This window comes from Hyperolius riggenbachi, chromosome 6 (genome assembly GCF_040937935.1).
Source record: "Hyperolius riggenbachi isolate aHypRig1 chromosome 6, aHypRig1.pri, whole genome shotgun sequence".
NCBI classification, from domain to species: domain Eukaryota; kingdom Metazoa; phylum Chordata; class Amphibia; order Anura; family Hyperoliidae; genus Hyperolius; species Hyperolius riggenbachi.
This window is the reverse complement of record NC_090651.1, coordinates 352,160,506-352,176,900: the sequence shown is the minus strand read 5'-3', so window position 1 is coordinate 352,176,900 and position 16,395 is coordinate 352,160,506. Positions and strand designations below refer to the sequence as shown.

General features: G+C 47.2%; 1 protein-coding gene across 11 annotated transcripts in view; it reads left to right on the top strand.

Moving 5' to 3' along the window:
• Positions 1-16,395, top strand: part of EIF4G3 (eukaryotic translation initiation factor 4 gamma 3) — a 137,410-nt gene that overhangs the window by 83,515 nt on the left and 37,500 nt on the right. For 8 of the 11 annotated variants that reach the window (XM_068241675.1, XM_068241673.1, XM_068241672.1 and 5 more), the window contains 6 exons: positions 4,563-4,645; positions 4,913-5,132; positions 7,809-8,005; positions 8,384-8,503; positions 13,270-13,446; positions 15,222-15,419. In XM_068241675.1, coding sequence (XP_068097776.1) covers positions 4,563-4,645; positions 4,913-5,132; positions 7,809-8,005; positions 8,384-8,503; positions 13,270-13,446; positions 15,222-15,419 — 995 coding nt within the window. The remainder of the gene's footprint in view (positions 1-4,562; positions 4,646-4,912; positions 5,133-7,808; positions 8,006-8,383; positions 8,504-13,269; positions 13,447-15,221; positions 15,420-16,395) is intronic. The other 3 variants (XM_068241669.1, XM_068241678.1, XM_068241674.1) reach the window with 1 other exon arrangement.

Genomic DNA, 16,395 nt, shown 5'->3' with positions numbered 1-16,395 from the left:
TATCCTGCAGATCCTAAGCCCTGCTGGAGGGAGCAGGGGGCATTCATGTGTGCTGTGTGCCCTGCAATGGTGGGATCAGTGTGTCAGTCATGTGATGCTGTGATGTCACTTCCTCCCTTTCTCGCACGCTCTCTCTCTCTCTAGAAAGCATTTCTTCTGTAACATCTGACTTTTATGCAATATATATAGTAGCTCAGTAAAGTTATCCATGTTGCTGTATAAATAATGTTTTACGGTCAGATACAGTGACCATGTTACAGTCCGATTCAGTGACATGACTATGTACTCCGTGAAGTGCTGCAGAAGATGTCAGTGCTTTATAAATACATAATAATAATATGGTAGGACATTAGACTATGACTATGGGATTGTGAGTAAAAATCTCACAGGTTTTGGACTACGCCATCTCATTTAGGTGTCCTAAGTAGGGATAACGTTATGGCTGATTAAATAGAGACATTGCTAAAATGCTCTGGTCCATAAGCGTAAAAACCAGGTCTAGATGCGAAGTGGTTAAGCAAGTGTGGTCCCAGCCTTATTCTTTACCAACACACTCCTTAGAAAAGATGCCAGACAGCCTCCCTACCGGATGCAGTTGGACTGAGAAACCCTTGCTGTCTCCCCGGGCCACTCTGATCCCCCACAGGATGGCACGGTACATGGCAGAAGCCATGCTTAGCTGCACTTGAGCAGCCGTGCTTCCATGCCTGAGAGTGTTCTGCTCATGTGCAGTACTGTTACACTAGAGCAAATGCTGCTGGACTGCACACTGTAGATTTACCATGCTGCCTAGCGGAAGTTCGAGGCGGCCTGGGAGGATGGCCAGGGAACGATTGGCCTGTAGGGTGCTGGAGGAAGCCCTAGGTATACTGTTGTTTTTTTTCCCCAGATATCAGGTACACTTTAAAGCGGATCCAAAATGAAAAACTAACTACCGTATAACAAGTAACTTGTCTGTATATCTTATCTAAAGTTTAGATAGTTTACACAGCAAATCTAGCTGCAAACAGCTTCAACAGTTTGATTATTTATTCCTGTGATACAATGAGAGCGGCCATGTTCTGTTTGTCACATTACACACAGCCAAGCTGATCTGCATCTCCAGCCATCAGCCTGTGAAAACTTCACCCCCCTCTCCTCCTTCCTCCTCCCCTCTGCCTCTGAAATCTCTGGCTAGTAACACCTCCTTTTTCCTCCTGCCCAGACTGAGCTTCCATAAGCCCATGCTACATGGATCTGAGAGTGCCAAGGCACTCTGGAGAAGCTGTGGGTGAGGCTTGTTTAGTTTATAGGGAATTTGTGTATTAAAACAAACAAGCAAAAAAAGTATTTGGCTTGAGGAATGCCCTTTAAACTATATTAGAAGGAACACAATTCTGCAATGAGTAAAAGTTTATCTCGGATCCACTTTAACCACCCTGCCGTTCTATTAAAATCGCCAAGGTGGCGGCGCAGCTTTTTTTAAAATCATGTAGCTACTAGCCTAGCACTTGCAGGCTGCGCAAGGGGTCGGGGGGGGGGGGCCTGTAACGCGGCGAGTAGCGGCGCATCGGTTGCGAGCGGCGGCGATCGATTACAACATGCAGCTAGCAAAGTGCTAGCTGCGTGTTTTGAAAAAAAATTGTGAAAATTGGCCCACCAGGGCCTGAGCAATCCACCGCGCGGCGGTCATGGACGAGCTGAGCTCGTCCATACTGCTAAGGTGGTTAAGCAGATTGGTTGGGTGACAGGCTGAGTCTGTACAGACACATCACTAGTCTTCCGTCACAATGCAAGGGGATGAAGTCTGACAGCACGGCGCTTGGAGTAGGAGGGGCAATTGAGGGACCCATGGTATTGACCAGCCCTCGGTTGAGTTGATCTGCTAGCTGGATCGAGCAGCCACCTTGCACATGCTAGCTAGATCCTCAGCAGAGGCAGCCCCAATTAGCCACCTCAGCCGGGAGCAGTCTAGCGTATGTACAAGGCTGTACACACAAAACTACACTTCCCATGATTCCTGGCGGTGGCTGTTAGCTGCTGTTACCATGTTCTCAGAGGGGAGTGTCAGAGAGGAATTGGGGATTGGCTGAAAAGTGGGCGTAAAATGTAGGTGGGGATTCCCGATGCTCAGTATTCATTTATTTGCGATCCCACGGGCTGTCTAGAGGAAGTAACTAAATGGCATTGTCATCCCAACACAGAAAGTGCAGCCATGATTATTTCCTCAACGTCTTCTGCAAGGAAACCCAAGCGATAACCTCAAACTTAACACAACAATACCCTCATTTTATAGCACACCTGAAGCGACATAACGATATGAAAATAATTACTGTACATATGATACCAATCCTGCTCACAACTTTCCTATGTTTACGTTAAATGTAATTTTTTTTATTTTTTATTCCAAGGGTTAACAAACTAGTAGTTCACTTATGCAGCCAGAGAAGGCCAGCTATAGCAGCTCTCCTGAATACTAATTAGAGGCCAAAACACTGTCTATCTGCAAATATTCCTGATAACAGGATGGTACTGGTGAGGTCAAAAGGTCACTATTGGGAGCTGAATGAACAGTATTTAATGTCACACTGACATGGCTGCAGTTCACTTATATTGAAACAAAAAAGAAAGCAAGACTCTATGAATGTTCAATTTATCATTACCACTACACATAGAATAAAGAATTAAAGACTACAATAAAGAATTTCAGAAGTTTATTTTCCACCTCAGGGTTGGTTGCAGCAGTGTCTTATTAATCTTGCACAGAGATCCTCTGTAAGGCCGCATTCACACTTAAAAGCGCAGCCGGTGTTTTGCGGGAGCGATTTTTTTTCCGCGATTACACGTGGAAAAATTAGTGGACACTGCGGCGATTTTTCCCGCGATCGCGTTTAGCGCTTCTATAGCACTGAAACGCGATCGCCGGGAAGTCGCCTGAAAATGGTGCAGGCTACGCACTTGTGGACTTGCGATTAACGCAAATCGCCTAAGTAAGAACGGGCCCATAGGGTTTTATATATCGCTTGAGCGTTTTGCCGAAATCTCCGGCAAAACACTCTAGTGTGAATGGGCCCTAAAGGGAACATGAAGTAAGAGGGATATAGAGGTGCCATATGTATTTCCTTTTAAGCAATACCAGTTGCCTGGCGGTCCTGCTGATCTCTCAGGCTGCAGTAGTGTCTGAATCACACACCTAAAGAACCATGTGGATAATCCAGTCAGACTTCAGTCAGAAGCACCTGATCTGCTTGCTTGTTCAGGGTCTATGGCTAAAAGTATTAGGCAGGCTCACTTGAGTCTGGAAATAATGGCAGCACATTTCCGCTGACGAATCTGCAGTGTTGGCTGGCAGCCAGCTGAGACCAGTTGACCGTCGTCAGTAGTGAATCACACACAGTGTTGTGTGGTACAGAGCAGCCGTGCCGGCGGGTTTCCCCTGCAGCCGTGCCGGCGGTTTTCCCCTGCAGCCGTGCCGGCGGTTTTCCCCTGCAGCAGGAAAATGCACATTTCTCCCACTTCTCTGCGATTGTGCATTGAGGGCTTGTTCACACTAGAGGTGTTTTGGGGGCTTTTTTAAGAGCAGGCAATTTTCAAAATCGCCCTAAAAACGCTTGTGCAATGATTCTCCATGAGAGAGTTCACATCTGAGCGGTTTGTTTCCGATCCGCTCAGAAAAGCGATGCCTGGACCTTTTTTGGGGCGATTTTGGCTCAATGGAAGGTATAGGGAAATCGACATACGTTTGTTAAAGCGCTTTGCATAGCGATTTCCCAGCGCATTTAAGAATAAATACATTGCATTTATTATTTTCCGGTTCAAAGAGTTCACTTCCTGAATGACGTCAGGAAGTGGGAAAACGCAATCGCTCTGCAAAAGCGCTTAGAACAGCGTTTTTACAGAAATCGCAAAAAAAGCGGCAAACGGCCAAAGCGATCGGAACGTAATGTGAACGAGGCCTGAGAAAGCATGTGCGTTTTCTCTCTGTGTGTTATCGCTGTGTGTGAAAATGGCTGTCATTTTGGCAAGTGTAGCCCCTTCCTTAGAGGCAGAGGATCAGCAGGACAGCCAGGCAATCTGCATTGTTTGAAAGTAAAATAAGTATGTCCGCCTCCATATCCCTGTCACCTCAGGTCCTGTCCCCCGGTGCTGAGTAAACCCCAGTAAAAGTTTAGCGTGTATTCGGGCTGTGATTAGACAGGAAGTCCACTACAAATCACGTGCTGATCATGTTTTTGCACAGTAATTGGGTCACATGGGGTAGAATAATCAGCGGCTGCCTGGCCCAGATTGCATTAGCGTAGTACAGCCGGACTGGGGGGAGGGACCCGGACTCGCTCAGACTCTGCTTTGAATGCTCTGAATTTTGCATGACCCTGATCCCAGGATAGACCCTGAGCCACCCCTGTGCCGCAGCAGCCTGTGTGTATAAATAAAGGTGATGTCCGGCTGCTGGAATCACAGATTAAATTAGAGCGTCTCGCTATCATGTGCCGCTGCTGTGATCACGGGAAGAGCCTAATTCAGGGCCCTGCGGATGGGAGGGGAGCTCAGAGTATTCACATCACTGTGTCTTCTCTCCACAGCACAGACTGCTGCAGCTGCACCAAAGATGTGGCAGAGACCAAAAGACGAGAGCCCGGAGGAGGTCCTGCCATCGAATGTTGAGGTACGTTCCATATTGGTGCGCACTGGGACCGCTGGGTTTCCAACCGCTGCACTTTCATATGATTATACCCTCTAATAACTCACTCCTCAGTGTGATCAGTGATTTCCTTGTTTTGGACTGTTATCTTGCTGATTGGACTGCAGGGGGGCGGGGCACAGGTGGGATCAGTCTATGAATATTGCAGTGGGGGTGTGTGGTATCTGGGTGGTTGCCATTGCAGGCGGGCGTGTCTCTTCAGTGATTGGCCTCTTGAATTTTCTGTCACAGCTGCAGGGTGAGGGTGACGCCGAGGAGGAGAAGGCTGTGGAGGCGGAGCCAGAGGAAGGAAGCGCTATCAGCACTGAATCGGATCACCTATACCTTAACTGTAAACTCCTGGAGGAGAACGGTGAGACGGAACCCCTGCGCAACGGTGCGGACACCATCTCCGAGGGGGAAGCGGGAGACGCCACGTTAAGCCCAGAGGAGGGGTACCCCTATAAATCAGGTAATGTCGGCACATCCAGCACAGCCCTTTCTATAAGCATTTAAAGGGGTTTCTGTGGAGTGCTGAAATAAACAAAAACTGACACTTACCTGGGGCTTCTATCAGCCCCCCTGCAGCTGTCATGTCCCGTGCTGTCTGTCATGATATAGCAGCTGTTTGTGATATTAGGATAATACAGAAGCATATTTTTCATTTTTCTGTCGGCTGTGTACTATTTCAGGGGTGTATGTGTTCAGAAGCCACCTGGCTTTGGGGTATAGTTGGGCACCAGCCTGAAGGAAGCTGCTAATTGGATTGTCTGCATGGCCATGTAAAGTACATTAGCATTCAGTGTCCTCTGGACACTGCGGCCTCCAGCAAGGAAACAGGTAATTAGGTAACGCCCCTCTATTCTGTCCTGAATCTGCTGAAAAGGTGTTGCATTGCTTTGAACTTTGTGTATATGTAAACAGTCAATATATAGTTAGGCTGACTGAAGTCTGCAAAGTTCAAAAGTGGGACAGGAACCTTTGAAGTTTGCATATCATAGCCAGCAAGGATATGACAAGCGTTCTGTGCAAACAATCTGGAGTCTGTCTCTGGGAGCTTACTGCGCAGGAGCAGTACAAGAAAACCTTAGCTTGCGCAGTAAGCTCCCGGAGACGCGAGCGCACTCTATTCGTCTTGTTAGACGAATTATTGACTGGTGGCGGGAAACGGGTGATCAGAGGAGGACGGCATGGGACATGACAGCTACAGGGGGCTGATAGAAGCCCCAGGTAAGTGTCAGTTTTTGATTATTTCAGCACTCCACGGAACCCCTTTAAAGAGGAACTGTAGCGAAAAGTGAAAAAAAAATAAATCCATACATTGCAAATTGAGAAGTTAAAAAAATAGGCGAGATCAAGAAATTATTGATATTTGCCATGTAATTTGTTCATATTGTCTTATCCACAATCAGCCTGCAAATCGTCATCTTTACTACTGGTAGACATGAAAAAAAAGGCACCAACTGTCATTTTCTATAACCACACCCCTAACAATATGTTAGGCTAAAAGGTTTTTTTTTTTTTAAATAAATAATCATATGCGCAGAGGGAGATACTGATTGCTTGGAAGTTGGAAACAGCTGTTATTTCCCACAATAAAGCAAGGCTCCCACAGTGTGATGTCACTACCATGGTCCTGACATCACACTGGGGGGGGGTTTACTACACTGTCAGCCAATACAGCTCCCTGATGTGAAGCAGAACATTTTGGCGCCAGCAAATTTGGGCGCACCACAGACAGTAATGTGAATTAAAGCTATAGCAGCTCTCAGAAGCTAATTTCGGCACTGGTGAAAGACGGAGGCCAAATTGCTAAAAAAAAAAATAATTAATTTTAAAAAACCCGGTGTAATGATGTCTGTCCCCCACTATTCATGGCGGCCTGGAGGGGAATAATGATAAATACTGCCAGGACTGGTTCAGGACCACATTAAGCCGGTTATCTGCTTCATCCTGCGCCCACATCGGTCGGTGCCGTTTTTACATGTATCCATGTGGTGATCTATTAGAGAAAAGGTGAAGATTTCTCATGGGAAGGGGGTTCTCCGCTATTGATTGGGATGAAGCTCAATTCTTGGTGCAGTTCCTCTTTAAACAAAAAACATTTCTTTGTTACAGCTAAAATAAATCTGCACTGTGTCTACTTCCTGATTCATGGAAGCAGACATATTGTTTACAGCCCGTGCTTTCAAATTGAATTATCTGCTAATCTGCCATAGGCAGTCATGTGACACAGCAGGGAGATCAAATTACAACTTGTGATTAGACACAGATGAGGGGGGAATTACACAGGCTAAACTTTTTAAATACATACAGGGTGCATTTATCTGTTTTTCTTCTGTCCTGTTCAAGAGTTCAGGTCCACTTTAACACACGTCACAGTTTGGTGATGGTAGCATATAAGGGGCTTTGCTATTAAAGTGAACCAGAGACGAAGCACCCTCTTGTATTTTACCATATATATCAGTGGGAACATTAGAGAAAACACCTACCCTGCTCTCTGTTTCATCCTTCACTGCTCAGCTTGCCTTTTATCAGCCCTGGTAAAATCCCCGACTGAGCATTCAGTCTGTCTTTGCTCAGGAATCATTATAGCAGAGTCATTATAGCAGAGCCAGAAGGGGGCAGGCTTGGGCTTGAAAAGACATCAGAGAAGACAGACTCAGCTATAATGATTCCTGAGCAAAGCCAGACTGCATGCTCAGTCAGAGATTTTATCAGGGCTGCTAACAGGCAGGCTGAGCAGTGAAGGATGAAACAGAGAGCAGGGTAGGGGTTTTCTCTAATGTTCCCACAGATACATATGGTAAAATACATGAAGGTGCTTCGTCTCTGGTTCACTTTAACTGCTAAAGTCGGCTCAAAATTAAGCGAAAATTATGCTGAAAGCCACAAATCTATGACCCTGCGGCAGAGTCCTCAGACGGTCATGTATAGCACCTCCCCCCACTCAGTGACGTACTTCCTGCCAGACAGGAAGTGAGTCACTAGGATTCCCGAGTTTCCCTGTCATATTCCCGTCCATGCGCACCACACCGCCAGGGCCATAAGAAATCAGTGGCTGAACTTTGTTTTTCCATTGAGCAGAATGATGTGATGCCCCTCCCCCTTACATGTGGTACAACCTTCTCGATGCTTCCTCATGCAGGCGTGAACCCGACAGAGCCGCCCACAGATGAGTCCGAGGAGGCTCCAGCAACGCCGTCATCCTACGTGCCGCACGATGGAAAGCGCCAGTATGACCGGGACTTCCTGCTGGGCTTCCAATTCATGCCGGCGTGCGTGCAGAAGCCAGAAGGCCTGCCGCCCATCAGCGATGTGGTCCTGGACAAAGTGAGGAGAGAGGGAGGTGTCTAGGTGCAAGTCTGCTCTGTGTTTCAGCTGGTGGTAGAGATGGGCGCATTATTGGGTGTTTGTCATGTGTGTCTCTCCGTGTGTTTTTACAGTCACAGCAGTAGTGTCATGTGATATCTGGGTGCTCTGTGTGTCTTTATAGTCACAGCAGTGGGGTCATGTGATATCTGGGTGCTCCTGTTGTCTTTATAGTCACAGTAGTGGGGTCATGTGATATCTGGGTACTCCTGTTATCTTTATAGTCACAGTAGTGGGGTGTGTTCTCTCCATTGTGTCATCATTTCCTTGTGGCCTCCACGCAGCGTCCCCTCCATCCACTGACTGCCAACATCATGTCACAAATGTCAACATTTCTCTACCCATTTACAGATCAATCAGCCGAAGCTGCCCATAAGGACTCTGGATGCTCGCATGCTGCAGAAGGGGCCGGACTTCACCCCCGCGTACGCAGACTTTGGCCGCTTAGCTCCAGGAGGGCGAGGGGTACCAGTGAGTATATTGGATATTTCTGTGGAGTATTGACTTCAAGGTAGATAGTTAAAGCGGACCTGAACTCAGAACGTCCTCTCTGCTCTAAAAGATACGCAACAGCATAATAACCTTTAAAGAAAAACATTTTTGTTACAGCTGATACAAATCCTAAAATAAATCTGCACAGTTTCTACTTCCTGCTTCATGGAAGCCGACATGTTGTTAACAGCCTGTGCTATCAAATGAGCTTATCTGCCTTCTCTGCTGTGGCAGTCATGTGACATAGGGGAGATCAAATTACAACTTGTGATTAGACACAAAACAGACTAAACTCTAAATACAACATATTATAAATTAAAGGAGCGCTGCACATGAAAAGGATCATAGAATACTGCTCATTTTTATTTAAGCAAAGAATACAAGTTAACCCCCTTGGCGGTATGAAAAATACCGCCAGGGGGCAGCGCAGCAGTTTTTTAAAAAATTTTTTTTTTTTTTAAATCATGTAGCGAGCCCAGGGCTCGCTACATGATAGCCGCTGCTCAGCGGCATCCCCCCAACCCCGCCGATCGCCTCCGGCGATAGGCGATCAGGAAATCCCGTTCAAAGAACGGCATTTCCTGGAGGGCTTCCCCCGTCGCCATGGCGACGGGGCGGAATGACGTCAGCGACGTCGGGACGTCATTGGGAGACCCGATCCACCCCTTGGCGCTGCCTGGCACTGATTGGCCAGGCAGCGCTCGGGGTCTGGGGGGGGGGGCCGCGCGCCGCACCGGATAGCGGCGATCGGGCGCGTGGCGGCGGCGATCGGGGTGCTGGCGCAGCTAGCAAAGTGCTAGCTGCGTCCAGCAAAAAAAAAATTATGTAAATCGGCCTAGCAGGGCCTGAGCGGCACCCTCTGGCGGCTTACCCCGTGTCACACACCAGGTTACCGCTAAGGAGGTTAAAATACAATACCCATACACACAGTTTGCCTTTTCACACCACACACGCTTAAGTTTATAATATATTGTTTTGTCCTAAGATGTAGGGTTCGGGTACCCCCCACCTAATTTTAAGGTAGCAGCAAGAAGTTTTGAATCAGGATGATACAGGAAGACATTTTGGTGGATGCTCTGGCGGATATAGTGTTCGAGTGCAAACAAATTCCCACTTATTGACTAGATTGCTATATATCAGTGCAGCACATCCTTCAGTATAATAAACTCAAAATACATACAGGGTGCATTTCTCTTTGTTTTCATTCTGTCCTGTGTAATAGTCCAGGTCCACTTTAAACTGATTCAGCCAATCACATGGCATCCTCCTCTCTGCAGAGGGAAGTAAAATATGAATGCCAGAATCTGATTGGCTGTCAGTCATGCCTCATCCTTCCATTTATTTATTTAATTTGGGTCATATTCTGGGGATTTCTAATTTAGCTGCCTTCTTTACAGGTCTCCTGCGCACTCCAGTTTAAAAGTGCGCAATTGCTGCTGAAGAAAATAGCAGTAACCATTTCATAAAAGTTAGCTGGAAAAATAAACGTTAAAGTGGCAAGGTTAAAAAAAAAAAATGGTTTCTTTGCCCAGTAAACCCATACTTTCCCTATTAACCCCTTTAATATCTATAATCAGTTTCTACACCTTTAAAGGGGCACTATAGCGAAAAATTGTAAAATATGTGCCAACATAGACAAATAAGAAGTATGTTTTTTCCAGAGTAAAATGAGCCATAAATTACTTTTCTCCTATGTTGCTGTCACTTACAGTAGGTAGTAGAAATCTGACAGGTTTTGGATTAGTCCATCTCTTCATGGGGATCTCGGGGATTTAATTATTTTCCAAATGTAGGGCTCATTTTACTCTGGAAAAAATGTACTTCTTATTTGTCTCTGTTTGCACATATTTTACATTTTAGAATTTTTCGCCATAGTGCCCCTTTAATGACTGCCGCCGGTAGCAGTCGGATGCAATCGCAAGGGTGACAATTCCGGGGGCCCAGTGCTGTACAGATACATAGCTCTGGCATTACCTAGCGGTGCATCTGTACAGCACTGGGGCCCTAGAATCCCAGTCTGATCGCTAGAGATGTGCATGGCTGGGTATAGTGGTCCGTCTCAATTCATTGCTGTAGAGTCTGCACAAAAATACTCCCAACTCGGACTCTGACAGACACAGAACATTTATATTGCGCTTTTTTCCTTGTGGACTGAAAGTGCCAGAGCTGCAGCCACTAGGGCGCGCTGTATAGGCAGTAACAGTGTTAGGGAGACTTGCCCTACTGAATAGGTGCTGGCTTACTGAACAGGCAGAGCCAAGATCTGAACCCAGGTCTCCTGTGTCAGAGGGAGAGCCCTTAACCAATACACTATCCAGCCACTCCTCAGTTTATGATTCCACTTCTCCGACTTTTCTAATTTGCATATACCTATGTCTTGTTGATTGAAAATATGCAACCTAAAAGGCATTTCATCACTGCCAAAACTTAGGAATTTTACAGCTATATTAAGTTGGCATATGCTTTTAGGAACAAGAAACTCCTGGCCAGGAAGCTGACACTGTGCTATGTCAGCCATCTGGTCCAATCGAACTTGTGGGTACATCTAAAGCTCAACACACACCATACAATCTTCGTTGTACAGATTTACCAAATCTATGTTGTATAAGGGCCAGCAGATTGAAAATACCTTGAATGATTGATTGGATAAGCCCTTAAGCCTCCTCTACACGATACGATTCTTTGTGCGATTAGATTACGATTCTATTTACGATCCAATTAAATCCGACCTGTCCGATCGGGATTCGATTCAATTTGCCATTGTTTTGCAATGGCAAATTGAATTGAATCGAATCCTGATCGGACATGTCGGATTGAATCGAATCAATGAATCGAATCAGACAAAAAATTTCATGGTGTAGATGGGGCTTTATACTACATGAAAGTGGTAAGATTGGACAACCAAGATTGTATGGTGTTTGTTGAGCCTTAAAGAGACTCTGAAGTCTCTTAAAAATCCTTTTTTTATTACAAAATCCTGTTTAACATGTTAGCCCTACCTAAACCGCCACATCCCCGTGGCTGTAATCTATCTAAATCCCCCCAAACTTCCCCCTCCCTCTCCCCCGCAAAATCCACGACTTTCTTGGCCGTGGATTTTGCTGCTGTTGGAGGCAGAGCTATGAGCCGCAGCTCTGCCTCCATGCCCGTCTATCAGCGGCGGATCTCCGCCTCTCCCCCGCCCATCTCAGTGAAGGAAGACTGAGAGGGGCAGGGGAGAGGCGGCGATCCTGGCTGACAGACACGCTGAGAGGCAGAGCTGCGGCTCATAGCTCTGCCTCTCACGGAAGTGCTGCCCGGATTGCCCCCCGGGGAGTTTGGGGGATTTAGTTAGATTACAGTGGTGGGGATGCAGCGGTTTAGGTAGGACTATTATGTTAAACAGGATTTTATAATAAAACGAGGATTTTTAAGAGACTTCAGAGTCTCTTTAACCCCCCTGGCAGTATGAAAGATTCCGCCAGGGGGCAGCGCAGCAGTTTTTTTTATTTATTTATTTTTTTAAATCATGTAGCGAACCCAGGGCTCGCTACATGATAGCCGCTGCTCAGCGGCATCCCCCCAGCCCCGCCGATCGACTCCGGCGATAGGCGATCAGGAAATCCCGTTCAAAGAACGGGATTTCCTGGAGGGCTTCCCCCGTCGCCATGGCGACGAGGCGGGATGACGTCACCGACGTCAGCGGCGTCGGGACGTCATTTGGAGTCCCGAACAACACCTCGGCGCTGCCTGGCACTGATTGGCCAGGCAGCGGGGGGGGGGGGGGCGCGCGCCGCATCAGATAGTGGCGATCGGGCGGGGGCCGGCGGCGATCAGAGTGCTGGCGCAGCTAGCAAAGTGCTAGCTGCGTCCAGCAAAAAAAAAATTATGAAAATCGGCCCAGCAGGGCCTGAGCGGCACTCTCCGGCAGCTTACCCCGTGTCCAGCACGGGGTTACCGCTAAGGAGGTTAAGCCCCATCTACACCATACAATTTTTTGTTTGATTCATTGATTTGATTTGATTCAATCCGACATGTCCAATTGGGATTCAATTCAATTTGCCATTGTTTTGCAATGGCAAATTGAATCGAATCCCGATCGGACATGTCTGATTGAATCGAATCAGACAAAAAATGGTATGGTGTAAGATGGGGCTTTAGAGTGATGATCCAGGTCTTGTACAATCTGAACCTGGTTTACAGGTGATAGACAACACCTCTGCGATCAGTGTGCACAACATTCTCAGTGGATTCACAAGAGCTCTGCAGGGAGTGCACATATATATACATATATAGTACTACTGTGTAACTTCATTTGTAGTCGCCAACCTCAAATTTAACAGCATATGAAATTATTTATTTTATGAGCAAAAGGAGTGCATACATTTGCATAAACTTGCAACAGCGCAGAATTATTTGTATCTCATTTACCATCCCTACTAGTGACACAACTACACATCAGGCTTTATTCTTACAGCAGAGATGTTATTTATATGTTATTGCGGTCACAATAGCGACAGTTGTAATGCCAAAATTGTCAGGAACTGGTTGAAGAAGTATCTTCAATCCACAGAGCATCAACCTACCAGCTTGTATAGCTTTGTGATGTGGGGTAACCCGGAGAGCCTGAACCAAACACACAGTGTCCGCACAGATGTGTCCAGGACTGTAGCGCTTGGTGAAGGTGCAGGCCGCTACCCCACCATGCTGCAGCGGTAATGGTCACACATGATGATGGTATCCGTGCAAACGTTTCTGTCTTCCAGCTGCTGAACGTGGGTGTTCCCAGGCGGTCCCAGCCAGGCCAGAGGAGGGAGCCCCGCAAGATCATAATGAACATTTCCGTGACGGACGATGTTCATCTGAAGAAGTCAGAGAATGCCTGGAAGCCGAACGTGAAGAGGGACAGCCTAGTGGAGGACCCGGAGACCATCCGCACCCAGGTGAGTGCAGGCAGCGCGGCAGCCTGACTTACACATATGCGCTGGAGACAGAGAACACTCAATTGATGCAAAGTTATACATTTCCAGAACTAACTGTAAGCCCCAGTTTGTTTTCATATATACTCTGGAATCTGTAGACCGTGCTGCACTGATTTTCAGACAGCCCTGGTGCTTTCACTTTCCTGCGGGTGCAATCAGCTGTACAGTTGTTTCTTGTTTCTCCACACCTGCCCCAAGTGAGTAAGTGTGAGAGAAGAAGCTCCATACATTGTAGAGAATTGTTGTGACAAGCCTAGTTTCAGCGTGCTTACATTAATATAAACAAGAATTTTGGAATTGGGATGATACCATTTATTGGCTAACTTGGAAGTAAATAAAAAGTAAGCTTTTGGCTAATAAGCCTTCTTCAGACTTAGTTCCTGTATATTAACAAGATGTTTAACCCTCTGGGCGATACAATTATATCGCCCAGGAGGTGGCGCAGCACTATTTTTTTAAATTTTTTATTTTTTAAATCATGTAGCGAGCCCAGGGCTCGCTACATGATAGCCGCAGCGCAGCGGCAACCCCCCACCCACTCCGATCGCCTTCGGCGATCAGAGTAAGCAGAACGGGATTTCCTGCTGGGCTTCCCCGGTCGCCATGGCGACGGGGCGGGATGACGTCCTGACGTCAAAGGGAGTCCAGATCCACCCCTCAGCGCTGCCTGTCACTGATTGGCAAGGCTGCGCAAGGGGTCGGGGAGGGGGGGCTGCGCGGCACGGCGAGCGGCCGAGATCGGAAGTTACATGCAGCTAGCAAAGTGCTAGCTGCGTGTAACAAAAAAAAATTATGCAAATCGGCCCACCAGGGCCTGAGAAATCCTCCTGCGCGATATACCCTGAGCTCAGCTCGGGATTATCGCTCAGGAGGTTAAACACAGCTTTTATGCACTGGACATTCAGAGTAGAAACATTCTGTTGTAATCATAAATAGATGTCAGTAGATGTCATCAGGCATCTAATATATATTTATTTTTTGCAAAAGAATGCTTCTCCTCCAAATGTCCATTGCATATTAGCTGTGTGTTTAACCCTTCCCAACCGCCTAACGGCGATTGTCGTCAGGTCCTTTAGGCAGAGATTAGCGGGGATCGCGCACATGGATGTGCGTGCCTCCCCGCTGAAACAGCCTGACAGCTGCGATCGGAGCTGGCAGGCTGTTAGGAGGAAATAAACAATCATTTTCTTTTGTACAGTGCTGCGATCTAGCGCATCGCTGTACTGGGGACAGTCCTGTCACTTGGCTGTCCCCTGGAATGGCTCACAATCTGATCCCTCTCATGGGCATCAGCTCATGAGATCATAATGGTGGATCTCGGGGGGGTCAGTGGAATAAACAAAAACATTTTTTTTTTAATTAATTAAAAAACATTGCAGCAGCAAACAGATCCCACCAACAGAAAGCTGCGCATGCCCATGACATAATTGTGACATCATGGGCATGTGCAGAGCGCTCCTGGCTGCTGTGGGTTGCAAGCAGCCGGTCGACATCTGTGCACTGATGGTGACTCCCGACGACCCGGAAGTGAGCTGCAGGGGGGTGTTTAGGTAAGTAAGAGGGGTGGCAGAGGGGAACAGGGGGGGGAGTGGTGGGCATCATTGTTTAATAAGGTGAGTTGTCTTTGGGGAATCATTTATTGAAAACACTGGAAATCTTCGTCCTGTTTACGATTGGGTGAAGGATGCTGCCTCATTATCACATGACACGTGTCAGCTCTCAGTTTTTCCTCGCAGGCTCTCTTCCGGAAAGTTCGGAGCATCCTGAACAAGCTGACGCCACAGATGTTTAACCAGCTGATGAAGCAGGTGACGGACCTGACGGTGGACACGGAGGAGAGACTGAAGGGCGTCATTGACCTGGTGTTTGAGAAGGCGATCGATGAGCCCAGCTTCTCTGTAGCCTACGCCAACATGTGCCGATGCCTTGCCACAGTGAGTCAGCTCACAGGGAATGTTATTCACAGATATACTGGAGGGAGAAGGGAGGGTCTCTTGTTTTTTGGCACCAGTAGAATCCCTTTATAGTAAACTCCAAGGGACAAGAATGGTCATAATTAAGTGTTTCACTTACCTGGGGCTTCAGCCAGCCCTGTGCAGCCTTCCTTTCCAGCGCCAGTCCTACAAGATCCTCCGTTCTCCCGCCGCCAGCTACTCAGTTCGGGCATACCGTCGACTGCATCTGAGCCATGCGTAGTTTTCTGCGCTCTGCGGCCTACAATAGCGTCCTGCGCAGACGCTATAGAGGGTGGGAACGTGAAGAAAGCTACGTGTGGCCCCGGGGCAAGCAGGTGCAGTTGCCGTTTTGATCGAACCGAAAGTAGCTGGCGGCGGGAGAATGGAGGATCTTGTAGGACCGGCGCTGGACAGGAAGGCTGCACGGGGCTGGCTGAAGCCCCAGGTAAGTGAAACACTTTGTTTTGTTTTCTTTTTTGTTTTTTTACTTTCAGATCCACTTTAAGCACATAAAGTATATATAGTACTGTATCTTTATTTAGTCAGTAATTGGGAGTCATTTTTTCTTTTCAACGCTACATTCGATTTTCCCGATTAGACCAAAATGATCGAATAGAGTGTAAATGGAAAATAATCCTTTTTTTCTAAATTTTTCCGACATGTTGGAAAATTGGGGTGATTGTGAAATTTTATAGTGTATGGTAGGTTGTACCATACAGCGTGCTGTCGTCTATCTGCCAGGGTTTGAAGCGGTTGGCTGTACCGCTGACATGCGAGTTGTTTATCTTATTTTTGTAAGTATAACTTATATTTGCGAATAAAGTCACCCCTTGATAATGCGCTATGGAACGCTCCATTTTTACCTAGATCTACCTCAGCAGAACATACTGGTACTCTGCGCCGCCTCCTGGGCAGAGTGCGTCTACAGAAGGACAAAGCACAATCCCACGGCCGG